We start from the raw sequence: 17,604 nt of genomic DNA, 5'->3' as shown, positions 1-17,604 counted from the left end.
GGATGTATGTACGAAACGGACGTAGGATCAGTTGGGTAAGATGAACCGACCCATGGGGTCGTGTTATGTTTTGAGCGTCGTCAAACATTTCTTCCATTGTTGGTATATACAGAAAGTCACTCTTATAGCCTTACTCACAGCGGCTGCCTAAGCTATAACAACAGTGATTTGCGGCTAGCGTTTACCTTTAACACAATTTCTGAAATTCCGATATATCAGTCCCATACGACAACAAACTGAGTTGTTCCATCGCCGAGTAAATAATCCGTCACCTATTTTTTAGAAGTTCATAGCTAAAAACAGGGACAAACTCGTCAGGTTGGAATGTTAATAATATAAATGGCTTCAAAGTAGGGATGTATCGGAAGGATTTATCTTCTTTTCTATTTTATTGCACTCTGAAAAATCTTCGTAATTTTTCTGAACATTTACATAATGTGTAGTCTGCAGACGAAAACAGTATTGGATGACGCGTATCTTTGACGTCGTGGTTAATATGTATAGACATCGCCGTGCTCTATCCTGATTGAACGGCGTCGTAAGTTGACACTTATCACCATGGTAACTATTGTCAATCATGCAATCGATGACGGTGTGTGACGTAGAACCAAATGCTCAGGTACCTGAGTTAGCCGCCATCATTTCTTAGACGAGACGCTGCTTTTATCCATACCAAGCCTGGTAAGACTGACACTGCAAGGATAATCAACGGAAACAGATTTAACGTTTCGACTTTTTTAGAAGAGGTAAGTTTTAAGGATGCTTTAAAGACTGATAATTTCACGTGTTGCATTCGACATACAAGGCAAATGTCGCGTTCGTACCTTGCGTTGATTACGTAACACAGGTAGCATCCTTAGGAATCGTTCATTGCCCTCGAAGCCGATATAAGCCATCAGAGAAGTCATACAACCGTTGAATGATGGAAAATTGTTATACCAATTGATATGTAATACGTAAAATTTAAGTGAACGATCGATGATAAGGGTCAGATTATAAAACGATGTTTCTGATTGTCACTACCAGCTCGAAGCTAATCGATTTTTTCACGCAAATTAACATTTAGCGGATGTCGATAACAAAGGTGATAAATCGATCAATACCGTCGTAAACGTGGAAGAAAACGTATCGGGAATTCGTTGAGTTTTGCTACGCTGTTTCATCTACTTTCACTTTCAAGTGATTTCTCTACGATTTCTGAGAACATGGAATCGTTTATGGGTTTGCCAATCACAACCATCACAGCTGCAATAGCACTGGGAGTGAATTTGAAGGAAAAAATCTGCAATTTCTTTGTTTTCATTTACTTCAACCGCGTTTGCTGCCAGCGTAAACGCGAAAGTATTACATTACTTCAGCCACAACAATAACAACAGCATCGATGTTGGATTGAATGTCAAGGAGTCATTTTAAAGACGCATGGCCCTGATGAGATTAAACTGAAAGCAAATTGTTCCAGCCGATGTCGAATTCAACGGAAAACAAGCGTTTAAAACGTATAAATGGGATAGGCACATATATAGAACAAGTAGTGTACACGTCAAGAAATATGCCCATTTGAAACAAGAAAATTGCTGTAATTACAATGCCTGCAGTCAAATTACCAATTACTTAAAATATCAAATACATGAAACCGAAAGGTAATATACATGCCATTCATAACACTAAGATTAATGTGACAGTAAGTACATTTTAATGACGAATTTATCTATAAATTATTATCTCCATAATGTTTCTCCGATCACGGTGAGTATAGCAGAATACTAGACTTTAAAGTTACCTGAAATATTTGCATGATTAAACACAAAACAAATTCAGATTTTTCTAATAGAACAACATCAGTAGCATCGGCAACAAAAACAACAACAACAACAACAACAACAACAATAACAACAACAACAGCTGAATTCGAAATAATATTCAAATTTAATAGATACGGTCGAAATGCCTGGTATATGTGATTGGCATTGTTTAAATGTGGTGATTTTTACATTGTTTTCCCGCCTGGCATAATTCATTTTTGACAGAATTTGAAGAAATGTCTTCGATTGCGAATCTTTGCTCATGGTGATAGTCTACAAAATATTATACAACTATGTCCAGTTTTTGTTACCATAGGGTAATTTAGAGATTGTGTATAGACCTATCTGAACGAATTATGTCCACATCTGAAAGAACACGCACGCGTAAACAAGTATAGTTAAGCATTATAATTGTTGTATCAATGAAATGTTGAAAAAGCCATCACTCCTTGCTTGCTTGGTCGATAAATAACTTCCTAGACGAAGGAAAGTGTCGAATTCAAAAAGCGTGTAGAACTGCAGATGTACTGACAACGACTACAATAACAAAAATATTAATATAATGAATAAAGAAATGACGATTCTACCGATAACAAAATGAAAAACAACGGTGATGTTTGATACCATTCTGAAGAGCGCCCTCATAAGAGACCTACTGCAGCTGAAATGTTAGCTTATGCAAGGAACCTTTAAGACCTCCAACATGAACATACAAATATGTCAAAATCTTTGATTTGATCGAAGATTCCATCCATATGTAATTTGATAGCTACGTCTTTGCCGAAGTCTCTTGTTTCAGAATGACCTCCAAATCGCCGGTAAAATAAAAAGAACATTACAGTAATTGACTTGACCAATCGATGAATGATTATATTTGTCATAATTTGTCTTCTTCAGTAACATCAATGACAGCTAGTTCTTGATAATTTTGCTGCAAAAGTTATTCATCGTTGAAACACTATCGCTATCTCTATCGTTGTTGAAACACTCTCGCTGTTTCAATCATACGTTGTTAACACACTCTCGCCATTAATCACATCGGTTAATTCACTCGTACTGAAAGCTAAATAAAAAGCGAATATTGCAAGCTATCAAAAATGTCATTATTGAAACAATCAGCCGCCATAACTGCGACTGATATTGATAGAAACAATTATCACAAACCGTTTAGGGAAAAATTCAAGGATATTATCAAAAGAGATACCAAGGCTCACAAATTATTGTTCCACTCGTCTGTTTGCCCAGGCATTAATTACTGTAAACCCTGGTAGTATGGTGCATCTCATTAAATTGTTAACGCAACGACCCAACAGAACGAGAAATAGCGAGTAGGGCGACCTCGTTGACGGTGCATGGCAGATTTAAATACACTACAAATGTAACACACCGTCACTCTTGTTGATGACAGACACAGATGTTGTCCCTCTCGTCCATTTTAATTCTCCATATGTCCATATTTTCGTCGTCGCCCAGAGAGTAGAGATCGTGACTCTTGTTGATCTGTCATTGCAAACAGAAGTTTCTGCAAATTTAAACTCGTCCAGCGCGCGAAATAATGTCAGAGGCAAAGAGCGAGGAAACTAGTGAAAAGGAACCAATTCTTAAACACGATGAGGTTGCAAAAGATTACGGTAACAAAGAAAAGAAACAGAAGGTTAGTATTTAGGAATTCTGAATTATAATTACGTTTGTTTTCACAGCTTTTAAAATAATGGCGACATAAATCTTTGACCATGGGTTGCTGTGGAGGAAGCAATAAGGTTGAACCATTCGATGTAAGTATGTAATTATTGAATGATAGACGTGTTCACCTTACATGATTATCTATATCTCTAGACTCTTTTAGACTCTACAGGTTATTGCCGCATCGTATAAACCAACATGCGCGAAACACATGAATATCGAGAACACTCACCTTCCAAACTATTTCTGTCATTTTGTCGCTATTTGTGACATCCCGCTGTGTTGCCAAAATGATGTTCTGTTCCGACTTGCCGCGTTTGTAATCCTACACGTGTTTTTTCTACAGTGTAGTCTTTTCACGATGGACAAAATGTATGTAATCCTAATAATTGTGTTTTTATCAAATAATTGCAAAATTGTTTATCTTAAATCATTAAGTGTCGCAGCTGTAGTGTAAGTGGATTTTGAAAGCTGCAATCATTGCCGATAGCTTACAGCCGCATGGTGCACTAATTGAAGCATTGGTTTTTGAAAACAGTTTGGAGTTGCATAATATTCCTAGAAAAAAAATCCGTACGAAGACCAGACAAGCTACCATGCTGCACTATAAAAACATCTTTGTGGAGAATCGAGGGAAAGGTCTTAACAAAATGAATATGAACAAAATGTACATTATTGTGACCGCAAGGAGAGACTTGAAAATAGTCCTACTTTATATACTTATAACATTCATCATATTAATTTTTATTGATAGCGAAGAATGATGCAGAGTAAGTGAGTTTAATATTATTATGAAACGAAACAAACAGTCTGTAGCAGAACACGATATTTTGCCAATAATGCTGAACGTATTGCTCGCAATAACGGACAACATTGTGTGTGATAGTGGCCTATAAAATAGCAGGCACAGGATACAACTGACACTTCAGTTGCAGGATACTTGAGTTAAAGGAACCAGTCTTAATTTTGTATACTAAATTTCCTTATTATTTAACTCTTTCAACTATGTTTACACAGCTATTATCAAGAACTCACACAATGGTAGTTGAACTTTTATTTGCTATTTGTTGCAAGAATGGTGATCGGGAACAAATCTACCATAGCCACCACAAGTCACTGATAATATTAGCGACGGCATATCGTATACGTGGGCGGCCAACCAGCGGATTTTCAGAAAAGTATGAACACAGGCGATTCTTCTCGTAAATATGTATTCTGAGTCATTTCAAACAAAAATCAAAAGTTTGGGGCAAAATTGAAAATTGTTCACCATTGCCCTACAGCTACGATGTGAAAAATCGCATCCCATGAGTTCTCGCCTCGACACACTTCTATCCGCGAAAATCGCCGGTGACTCCCTGTTCGGCTTATCTTCAAGCTGCTTGCCCGGCAAAAGAACAACATTTTCCTCTCCTGTTGATGATACAAAAATACCCTTTTCTAAAACAACTAGCTTCATTTGTGAAACACCTATTAGCGCTATCAGCCTTATCGGCCCTGTTACAACCGATAACGTAGTAACTAACCGATAACGTATCAGACCCGATAATGTAGTAAAAATTTACCGATAACGTAGTAAATCAACCGATAACATAGTAACGAACCGATAATGTAGTAAATTTTTCTAACTGATAACGTAGTAAAAAATTACCGATAACGTAGTAATTTTCCTAACCGATAACGTATCAATAAATTTACCGATAACGTATCAAATTGAAGTATACTGTTTTCTTGATATTACTCAGACATCACGAATCGAATTTCATCAATTTTGGAAATGTGAACCAATTTATAAGTATTCCTGCAGAAAGAATTAAAGATACAACACATATGAGAGTGTCTTTATCGACACACTTTCTAAGTTGGGAGGACTTGGAAAAAGTTTTCAATATGACCGATTATAAAATTTCGTTACTTTATATACAACGTCAGTATATCAAAATGACAATAAGCCTTTACAAAATAATCGTAACCATACCCATCCGTAATCTGATAACACTAGGTCAAAATTCGTAATACACTAGTTATAAACATAGACACAAAACAGAACAGACAGTAAAGCACAAGTACACACTCATGTAACTCTCATTCTTGGACTGAACAGGTAAATCTGGACTCATTGCTCAATTGAATTCCTTATAATCAAAATTCATTAATTTTGCAAATTACTCCTGTAAGCAAGCCGAGTCAACAGATTTTGTAGACAACGTATCGCTTTTTCTTTCCTTTTTATCCTTTCTGTTGTTATTCACGTCGATTCACATCTTATTACGAAGACATCTCAAAATTATTGAGTAGTCATACATAGTATAGTGCTGATAGAAAAAAAACCGCTTAGGCCAAGAAAAATAAAAAGTTTGTTTCTCATCCTCGCGCGTGTCAATTAAGACCCGCTACGTCAACCTTTTTTTCTGCTCATGAGGAATATGTATAAAACAGAACTGTAAACAAAATAACTGACACTAACATTCCATTCAGAAAAGTACACATATGTCAATGTTATATTAAGCTGACAAAACTGTGCATTGCTGCACTAAAAGTCAAACCGCAGAACTGTTGCTATACAAACATAATAAACAACACTACTGTGCATTTATCTCTGCGTGCATTCGTATGTCGTTTTCATGTTTTTCGCGCATTCTTGTTGGTTGAAGAGTAAAAGAAATGAGAAGAAAAAAACCGCGTCACCGCATCAGTTTTGCAATATGTCTAGGATGAGAAACAAATATATTTATAACAATTTACGCTAAACGGACAAAATTAATAGAAGAAATATAAATTGAGTAAGAGACAATGTGATGACAAATCGATCTATAGCTCTATCTATAATTATTCACCTATCTATTGACCATTTAATCGAATTGATCGATCGATCTATCGAAAAATTGATATATCTTTCTATTGAATTGATAGAGCCTTCGTTCTATCGATCGATCTGCCCATCAATTTATCTATCGATCGATTGATCGATCGATCGACCGACCATCTATCAAACATCGATAGATAGATCGGTCGATCTATCGATTGAGTGATTGATTTATCTATTGATACATTGATCGACCTATCTATCTATCTATCTATCTATCTATCTATCTATCTATCTATCTATCTATCTATCTATCTATCTATCTATCTATCAATCAATCGATCGATCTATTGCTCCCCATGATTCGCTTAATCAGATATTATCAACTAATTGATACGTTATTGGTCGTTTTGATGTGGTATTGGTTGACTACTCTATATTGTCAGTTGGTTTAATCCGTTATTGTTCATTGATACGTTATCGGTAAATTTTTGATACGTTATCGGTTAGGAGAAATTACTACGTTATCGGTTAGAAAAAATTACTACGTTATCGGTTCGTTACTATGTTATCGGTTGATTTACTACGTTATTGGTAAATTTTTACTACATTATCGGGTTTGATACGTTATCGGTTAGTTACTACGTTATCGGTTGTAACAGGCCCCCTTCCCACCCCTCGCCGAGTAAAGAGGGGAATGGTAGAAATATTCAAATGCGGAGGAGGGGAACTTGGTTCAAGAGAAGGTAATGATATCAAAAGACTGATATTCACTTCATATGATGAATTTCAAAGATATCCAAGATATGTCGGTTGTAGGTCCTCTTCAGACTCCTTGATGTAAGGTTTGTAAATTTAGAAAGATATAAGACATGGCCGTAGTGTAATAGATCCGATGTTACCTTTACGTAGATACTGTCGTGTAATGATAATACCTATATCGCTTTGACCAAGTACGACGGTTGAAACGGCAGTCAGCGTACAGGGCTGTATCAAGTGATGAGGAGAAACGATTATTTCACTACATCTTTAGGTCTTGTATAAGCTTGTAAAGTTACAAGGAGTATAGATTTCTTTTTCGATTTCTTGGTACGCTTGATAGTGAATGAATGTTTACCTTCTGACAACCCTGTCATCTTATGCAAACCTGATTGCTAGTTTTCCCTCCCATTTCAATCTGATGTCAACGCCATCTTGAAATACAAAGGGTCTAGCTCGCCTGACATTTTACCGAATTAGATGATAATCGTTTCAGTATCGCCTGATTCAGAAAACATTACCCATCTCACAAATCTATTTATCAATTTGAAATTCTAACAACGTCCGTAAACTGACCATCGTCTAGGAGAATTTGTTGAATTTGTAGAATTCGTTGTTATTTACTGTCGAACATGATTGTGAGCACATTTTAGCCTAATATCGACAATAGTTGCACAAATATTGGTAATCAGACAGCCAAGAAATAATGTTCGAAAACAGCGATCGCAGGGTTGTTTCTATTTGTATGGCAATCGCAGGATTGTTGTCATCGGGGACGTCATTTACATACACTGGCACAATACAGGACTGAACATCGCAGTACAACGAACATACAACGATGATGATCCCAATATGACAATAGTGCCATCCTGACACGATGTTACTATTTTTAGTTTTGCTGATTGATGCTATAGTGTCAAACATAGCAAACACTTCCTCGACCCGGAGTCTACCGCGTTCTGGTTTTGAAAGACCTTTGACTTCCACGTCAATCAAAGCAAACATTTGCAGAAAAAATGACCCCGGGTAGTATGTTCGTAACAAATAATTCACTGAGGGATTACAATAAGGCTTTGTTGCAACCTAGATCGACTGTCTGTATTATTGAAACAAAATATTGCGTTCGGATCACTCATTCTGAATAAGTTTCAAATTAAAGACCTAATTAATTGTCACATGTTGCTTGAAAGGGAAAACAAATTTCCAAAAGTCTACAATCACTTTTTCACAAGGTACATTGAATCGGAATGGACAAGCTTCATAAGTATGAATAAATAATTCATGAATTAACGCAAATGTTGTCCTATAGATGGATGATATTGTACAATAATATCAATCGTAGTGGCTGGTAGACATTCTAGAAATCCCAATAGTCTATAGCTAATACGTGCACTCGTCGTAACCCTAGGTAGCTGTATGGATGCATTGGAAGATCTGACGTTTACGTCAAAATTGTACAGATGACATCAGTGAATAAACATAACTATGACTGTTTAACTAACGCTACACTGTGGGCAAAATGGCCTCTATATTGTTCACTCAAAGTGTGACAATTTTTTGCCGCACATACGCTGAATGAGCGTAAAGAGAGCCAAATCAAGCTTCCGCGTTATGTTGAAAACTTCGCCGAATTTCCTAGCCGCACAGCTAAATATTCAGGAAAGAGATGCAGATTCCATTTCCTCATATGTTTCTCTGTCCATTATGATATTTCGGCAATAATTTCATGAAGGAATTCTTAAAATACCGAAGCGAAAATACTCTATGCGAAAATAGGCGAAAACACGGCCAACAGCACAAACGATCGTAAACTCGTCATTTCATAAAAATAAGAGGGAAATTTAAAAAACTAAAACCATAGAGTTTCAGTTAACCTTCATGAGATGCTTAATCTCAAATATTGTGAGAAATAACAGCGAAATGAAAAATTTAAACCAACGGGTTTTTTCAGATGTATTTTTCATTTTACGATGTGCCGAATAATCTCGATTCCCATAGAAAACAATGGCGTTTATGCGCGTCCGATCGACCGAACACATTGCAAACTTCTCGCCGGTTCAAATTTTTCAATTCTGAACCAATAATAATGAAAATTGGCACGGTGATCCTTTGACTAATAAGTAAAAATCGTATCGTTTTAGATTTTTGAATTTCTTCCTAAAATTTGTTTTATTGCCATTCTATTTATTCTGATCACTGAAATATACTGTTGCCGTCAATAAAATGGCGATCTGACGGCGTTTACATGTGCAGAACAAGGGTCTGAAATTGACGCAAATTAATCAGCAAGTGTCTCCTAAATTGTACAGACCAAATACCTGTCAAGTTGTTGTCTTTTATACAAAATTTGGATGAATATGAACCATGAACATCGCAGTAAATTGGTAAAAATAACACGAAACGGAAGCGAACTGGTGTAGAGTCTCCACTGTGAACGTGTAGTGAACGTTATCGATCGATATTCTTTTGTTGCGAATTGTTACAATGTTGTGTTGCATACCCGCGGATCGCATGGCGCCAAACTTGTCCAAAGAGCGCCAAAATATGCTGAGACATAAAAGTATCACCAAAACTAAACAAATTGTCTTCGATTCAATTTGAGTGGAAGAAAACAACCAATACGTTGATTTTATGGTACATAAGTCAATATAAACGGGCTGTCATGGAAAAATTCATGGCGTAACCTGAAAATACGAGCGACAGGCGAGCAGATTTCGATCGATATTTGCATAAAAATGTGTCATTTTGGTTAATTACATCCCACGATAGGGAGCCCTCTAGTGACACCTTAAGTGTTCTAGTTTGCCATTCTGCCTGTTTCCGTTCTGCGGGGAACTCGTTTTGTGTGCATCCTGTTTTGCTGTCTTTTCCTTTCATACTGACAGTCCTAAGTCTGAGTCTTCTTCGTTGCCAATATTCCGATCGGTAGTTCCTTTCCATATCAACATGGCAGAAGCAACATCCGACGTTCATGAGGGTTCAGAAGTACCTGAAGTAAAGCACACGACACAACACGAGGTCGACCCTGTTCCCGCCACCAGCAATCAAGCGCAAGGAACTGGCGAGCCGCTTGCACTCGGTGCAAGACCAAGGACAGTTTTCAAGGTGGCATCCGAAAATAAGAAGTCGACCTCACGCCCGCGGGCAAGCAGTAGAGTTCAGAAACAGTTAGAAGCAGTTACTAATCAGGTTAGCGGCATTTCCACTCAAATTTCGAATGTGATGAGGATGGTACAAGAGAAGAGTGGTGACGTCACAGTCCGCCATGAAAAGAATATGGCGCGAAACCTGATAACAGACGAGGACGAGGGAAACGTACCGGGAAAAACGTTAACCGATCTTAGACGTGACAGACATTTACAGGAGTCAGTGGAGCGGCTTTTGACGGTTGATTCAACTAGTTCTTCGACGGACGACACCGAAAATACCAGTGATAGTTCAGACAGTGAGGATAGAGACATCGACATTCACCGGTCGGCAAAGAAAACGGTCGGACATCGTGGTAGCACTAGCATGGCAGACAACGTGTCTTCTGTGACCATCTCTAAGGTAAACGGATCAAGAGTGGCGCAAAAAGAAAGCCTACCGATAGAGTAAAGAAATATGTGCCTTGGCCTCACGAGTTCATCAGGGATCCAAACCCTAACAAGCCAGATGCTTTGAAGTATGACGATATGACTCTAGCACAGTTGGTTTCTGGCGAGCTGGAAATCATTTTGAGCATGAAACTTGACTCTGAACCTGCCGGTCATAGACTGAGTCATTTGCAGAATATAGTGACCGATGCGCAGTTGTATCCATGGGATAGAGTCCGCAAATATCATTCGATTGTTTTACAATATTTAGAGCAGGGTTTGTTGGAGTGGGGAGATAGTTTTGACAATGTTCATACCAGATTCATTCGTAATCCACCCCCACCCAGTGTAACTCAACCTAGTGGTAAACTCAGGAAATCGCGTCGCTCTAGATATTGCTTAGCTTTTCAAAGTCACAAATGTAATCAGGCCGAAGACCATATGGTCGATGGCGCGTTGGAAAAACATGTGTGTTCTGCTTGTTTGAAATATAGGCAGCAGGACAAGCGGCATGCCGCCGCTGATTGTCCGTACAATGACAAAGAGTACAGGGAGCAAAAGCAAACTAAAGCCACTATCAAAGAGTGACAGTCCGTTTCAGGGGGTCCTGGTGGTTTTCCCCAATCAGAAGGGCAACTTTTTAAGTGTCATTCGTCACACGGATCCCCTTCTGACCAAGTTACCGGGGCCGATTGCCCACAGCATTTGCCTTCTGTTTTCTCAGACTTTGTACCCGTTTCTAAGTCAAGGTTTCCCGATCTCTCTTTTTATTCAGTTAACTTCGATAGTGAGATTACAGATGTATTTCAGTCATCTGTTCAACTTTGTATTTCAGAGGTGTCAGGTACACCTTGTAATTTTGTACAGCAGTTGGCCTATCAGCAGCCAGCTAGTCATGGTACTAATATCAGTCATGCGCTTTCTAATTCGGTTGCGTGTAGTCAGCCATTGTTAAAGGTACGCAACGTTTCCGAGCGTGCAAGTAACTTCAGTTCGCATTTCTCTTTCCTCACACTGCTACAAGCTTTGAATGGCGCATACGCTTTCACTTATGGTACCTTTCTACAGCCACCAGGAATAAGTTTGTCGGTACGGTTTCCGCATATACCTGATTGGATAGCACCATGCATTTCTTCATGGCCGCCTACTCCTTCTGTTTCACAGGAGTGGTTGGTCAATACTCACTTAGCAGTTTTTAATTCAGGGATGCCTAATTTTGCTGGTTTGCGCATTCCAGTACCTTCGTCTCTCAACATACCAGCGTGGCGGGCTCGGCTACAGAACCTTGATTGTAGTGTTATAGTAGATTTTCTTGAGTTTGGATGGCCTGTTGGCTATACGCATAGCGTTTTTCCAGTTTCTAGTAAGCGCAACCATATTTCAGCACTGCGTTTTGCTCAGCATGTAGATGCATTTATATGTTCTGAAGTGGGCTTTGGCGCAACAGCAGGACCATTTGCAGACAATCCGCTGGCAGTGCCCATTGCGACTTCACCAATTTCCTCCGTACCTAAGAAAGACTCTGCTGCTGCTTTACTTCTTTCTTTCTTTCCTTTCCTTTTATTTATTTATTTATTTATATTTTCAACTCTCTGGCGGTATCTTTTCCTTGGTGGAGTCTTAATAAAGTACTTCCTTATTTACCGCCAGACAGTTGTCTTGTACTTTGTGGTTGTGTATAAGTGTTGGGTGTAATTTGCATAAAAATGTGTCATTTTGGTTAATTACATCCCACGATAGGGAGCCCTCTAGTGACACCTTAAGTGTTCTAGTTTGCCATTCTGCCTGTTTCCGTTCTGCGGGGAACTCGTTTTGTGTGCATCCTGTTTTGCTCCCACCCACCACTCCCTTTTATTTTGACTAGTTGTAACGCATGTAATCACGTGACCTTTGAGCAGCAGCTTCACTTATTTACTTGTATGGAATTTCATCGTTCTCTCAGTAGTGGCTTGCACTGTGGTTTGTCACTGCTGTTTTTCTTGTTTTGGTGGAGTCTTAATAAAGTACTTCCTTATTTACCGCCAGACAGTTGTCTTGTACTTTGTGGTTGTGTATAAGTGTTGGGTGTAATTTTATTGAAATGAAATTGATACAATGTTCGCTGTCGTCACTAGCAACCAGCCTAAAGCGTTGTCCGGCGAGGGCGCTGCACTGAACAATTTTGGACCCGTTTTGCCCGTAGTGCTACGACTCTGGTCGTATTGCCATTCTCATGGCAGCGAAAAGCTTATTGAGGTAGTGTTCGTGCCGACAGACGACTCGTAGATTTATATTAAATACAGCATGAATGAAAGAGAGAAAGGAAAATTTATTGTATGTGAAAATTCTCACTGGAAAATTGGTTGCCACTGTTAGTTGAATCCTTGGATGGGTTTTATCCATGATTCAGTAATTTCAGAATATATGCAGCCCATAAAAGGGTCCGATGTCCAGTTTTTCAGCTTTTTCCGAATTAACTTTAAAGTGGACTTGTTCAGGATATTGAATGTTTCATTTTACATATGTACACGCTGCGCTGGTAGAATTACAAAGCTATCACGCGGACTTACAATGAAAATATATCTTCAACAAATCTATCGGTTGCAGGGGAAAGTCCATAGTTTGGAGAGGTCCGTAAATTTAGGTGTACCTCATCGTTTCATGTTAGTATTTCAAGGAATATCAAGTGTACGTTCTTCATTGTTTCCCATGGAAAAGCTGGATAGAGATATCACGTACGGGTTTTGCTAAACCTAATCACAAAGCAAATGTCTCGTTGTGTAGTGCCATAGCTGTAATTTCAAAAACAGAGCTGCAGTACAGGAGCGTATGACAAAACACCCGCATACATACCAAACCAGAAAATTCGAAATTTCACCAGGGGTGCAGAAAGGCTATGTTTAGTTCCTACGTGATTTACATGTAAGGCTAACGCCATAGATATCTTCTTTTACCTGGTTATGCCTTTGGTGTAAACAATGTAACAGAGGTCCAGATATCTAACCTCGTCACGTAACGTTTTTATCCAAGAAACCTAACAAAACAGTTGAATGCAAAAAGCTTTCATCAAATTGCATTCGAGACAGCTTAATGAACTTTATAGATACCAGATTCCCAGATCTCTAGAATAATATACGTGACGAAGTTCCAATCGGAGAAACTCCGCGAGATATGGTTATCGCGTCCTGTAATATCGATACCTACACATTTCATTTTTTTAATTGAAACATGTTATTGTTTATTTGACTAATCTTTCACATTTTATGTTTTAATCACGCATATGTTCTGTTGTCAGATTACATAACAGTTTAGGTATGGCGGTCCTCTTTTAAAGGGTAGAAACTGCAGTTGGCAAAATTCAGTAAAACCAATTGAGAGAGAGAGAGAGAGAGAGAGAGAGAGAGAGAGAAAGAGTGAAGCTTTTCTCGTTTTTCTACACACGTTAATCATAATGTGCAACAACAATTTTACTCGACAACAAAGTGAATAAGGACACACAAAATCAGGCAACCCCTTTATATTTAAATCGATGGCTTCCTCAGATGTAAAAGCAAGTAATTTTCGCGGGCAAAGTTACAGCGTAGATGAATTTTGAATACAACAGTGCAATACCGAGGTGACTAAAATAAACTTAAGCGTCAGAACGAAGTAAAATTTACACTGAACCTGGTACCAGTATTGTTTATAGTATGCACATAAATAACCTATGGAAATATTAATAACATTTTTTTATAATTTCTGTTGGAGATCGCGTTGCCTTTTTTCACAACATTTCCAATGCCAAATTTTCGTTGTTTAACTAAATGTTGAGTAATCTGATAATTGCGAACACAGCACTCCTTCATGGAATTCATCAAACACAGGGTCATACGCGATGATAATCGTCAAGCATTATATGATGAACAAAGAAACCAGCACAACATTGATAGACATCGTGAAAAATGACGGTAAATTTATGTCGTATTTCTGTCATGTATTTAGCCTGTATGTTAATATTCTTCACACAGAGTATTAAGCAAAGTATTGCACCAAAATTCCTAGCACACACACACATGATGATTATATATATATATATATATATATATATATATATATATATATATATATATATATATACATATATTCATATATACATATATATACACACATATACACACACACACACACACACACACACACACACACACACACAGAAAGACAAACACACACATTACATACACTCCCGTCGATATGCGTAAACTTAATATAGTTGTATACACATATAAACATAATCTGTTGACACAGACATGTAATACGAACACGGTCACAGAAAAGTAAAACCTAAAATGTTTATAGACACTGTCACTTTTTTATTTTTGGTTCAAACTATCCTGCCCTCAACACTTAACATACTACACTCAGAGTGTTAAATATATCACGGGGCCATGAAATCATAAATCGTAAAATACATGCAAATTTTCATACTTCAAATCGACAGGTTACAACCAGTGGGGGTTTAATGTTAAAAGCTCACATCCATAATGGATGTTGTGCCACGGTACAATTAGTACACGGATCTCGTCTGAAAATTTGCGAGGAACACTGAAATTTTAAACAATATTATACAGATTTTAGGTTTATGACCCATTTATTATGACCGTTGCCGTATAGAAATTTATATTCATGGAGTACTTATATCTAAAATACCGTTTTCAGCATGACATTTGTTTCCATATTTATTACTATAAATAAATACGGATGCAAGATTATCCTGAAGATAACAATGCAATAATTGTTTTGTTGAATACTGTGCATTGTCGTCTTTTGTAATGCAAATGACCCCAAATACAAAGGAAAGGACGCCACATCGTTTTGAATATAATTGTCACACAGTTTACATTGAGTCACATAAATTCGATCATTAATTATGATTAATATTGGTATTCACAACGAAGTCCTGCTGATTAAAAAGAGAACACAGTTTTTTTTTCAATCCCTACAATTCTGTTTTTACCGCTACTATTTCGCCAAGGCCTATCATGTTTGCAGAGATATTTTATTTCCTTTGTCGTTTCCAATCTCACTGTTATGTTTAATCGTTAAAATTTGACCTGTGCAATTTGTTGTTACGGACATCCATACTATATCGGTGTTAAGGTCAACATATATTCATAACGAACTACATTGCAGTTGATATGAATTGAGAAGACAATTTCAGCTTCGGTCTTGTTTGAGTCATATATCATGCAGTACATACTGGCAGTTTCTGACAATTACGGAACGTAATTTTGTCAAGGTTTTACGTTTTTTGAACTGTAATAAAATTGGTATATATTGTCAAGGAATTATGAAAATTCAAATCCAAGACTTCAAGACAATATTAAAAAAAATCGTTTGTTTTCTTCTTCAGAATCATGTTATCGTTTATTTACCAGAATACGGTATGTTTTTGTTTTTGTTTGATTTTCTCAAGGTCTTCTTTGTTTTGGCAGTTGTCGCGTTTGCAATTACGGTCAACTCAGTTGTCTTCTTGCATTTTGTTCCCGGCAAAATGTTATTTAAATGCAATTGCATGACGTTTGCTACTGGTTGGATATTGGATCATCACTGTGTACATAAATACATGATGTAATTTCTCATTTGTATGGGGCCATTAATGAAGTCGCCAAGGACGCATGCAAAGGGCTGACATCACGCATAAATGGGTCTGATTCAAAAGGTGATAGTTTCGACACATTTGTAGCAATAATTATCTTAAAGTAGTTTCTAAATTTTGTCACAATAACAGGTTGTAGCTGAATAATTTGGCTTGGTTAATCACCAGTTGGTCCATAACTGTTTACACTAAATCGGTCGGTTTTGGTGGAAAGTCACAGACGCGAACTGAAATTCCCGACTTTACCACATCGTGTTCCAAGGGTTTGTAGAGGGCGCTGTTACAACCATGTACGTACGTACCGCGGAAGCGGACCCATATCACGTGTTCCATTTGTTGACGTCACAAGGGGTGAATTATTTTAAGTTAGAAAAATGTAGCAGTTTTTGTAAAATGAAGCGTCGGAAAGTAAGAAAGGTAAGAGCGCAAAATTCTGAAGTTTCGTAAAGAAAAACAAAAGTTTAGCCGATTGTCCCATGACTGTTTGAAATTCATCTCCACAGGGTCCTGTGATGCAAGAAAAAGTTTGAGTCGTAACCCTCTCCTGTCTCATATCTGTATTGGGTGTTTGAACTGTAGTTATTCGCGCCTCAAAAATGAAAGACTTTAAACTTTTGCTCAGTTTTATCTGAAGCAAACTTTGTGATTCTCTTTCAAAATCTACCGATATCTAAATTCAAAATGGCCATCATTCCTGTATTGTTTCCCGACTTTTCACAAATCTAAGCCGGTGAAAACTTAACTTGCTTTGAGCAGGGCTTCATAATACCCAACAAGTGGTAGACTGACATTCTCTGTCAAATTACTAACTTTCAAAGATAGCCATGATCGGCAGGTGGTCATGCAATGTACTCGGACCTCTGAGAATGTCAAAGCATGGCATGGCTTAGTAAACATAGAAACTAAAAGGTGTGGTCCTCCAATCATTAAATGGGAACAGTTCAAGTTCACTGACTGTTCAGGAATCATGTAAATTCAACGTAATGACCCTCACGTCATTCAGTAGTCTTAGAACACTACCGAAGGTCAGTCTCGATGATTTAAGAAACTTTTTAAAGTATCATTTATTGACTATACTTGTAAAAACACAAACAAAAGAAAACAAACAAACAAACACCATTCTTTATTAACAAACATGAATACAAATACAACTTTCTATGAGTTCTGACACTCCGCCCTTCTTCCCATAATTCTGATTTTATATCATGAATTTCACGCCTTTATAAAATCTTTATTTGTAGGCATAAACGTTTTGAGAGTCCGAATATCAGTGCCCTTAGGGCAATGTACCCTAAGCGCAATTATCCCAAGGCAAACGACGGAGTATAATTCAGGAAAAGATGTAAAATAAAAACTATTTCCAGT

The 17,604-nt window shown here is 37.6% G+C and overlaps 1 protein-coding gene across 2 annotated transcripts in view; it reads left to right on the top strand.

Annotated features, from left to right (window-relative positions):
• Positions 1-125: 125 nt before the first annotated feature.
• Positions 126-17,604, top strand: part of LOC139133914 (choline transporter-like protein 1) — a 32,097-nt gene continuing 14,618 nt past the window's right edge. Inside the window, exons 1-2 of one of the 2 annotated variants that reach the window (XM_070700698.1) lie at positions 126-746; positions 3,503-3,577. In XM_070700698.1, the coding sequence (XP_070556799.1) occupies positions 3,536-3,577 (42 nt within the window). In that variant the 5' untranslated portion in view covers positions 126-746; positions 3,503-3,535. Of the gene's footprint in view, positions 747-3,111; positions 3,457-3,502; positions 3,578-17,604 lie in introns of those variants that run through there. The other variant, XM_070700697.1, reaches the window with a different exon arrangement.

This window comes from Ptychodera flava, chromosome 5 (assembly GCF_041260155.1).
Source record: "Ptychodera flava strain L36383 chromosome 5, AS_Pfla_20210202, whole genome shotgun sequence".
Taxonomy (NCBI): domain Eukaryota; kingdom Metazoa; phylum Hemichordata; class Enteropneusta; family Ptychoderidae; genus Ptychodera; species Ptychodera flava.
This window is presented reverse-complemented; position numbering and strand designations above follow the sequence as displayed.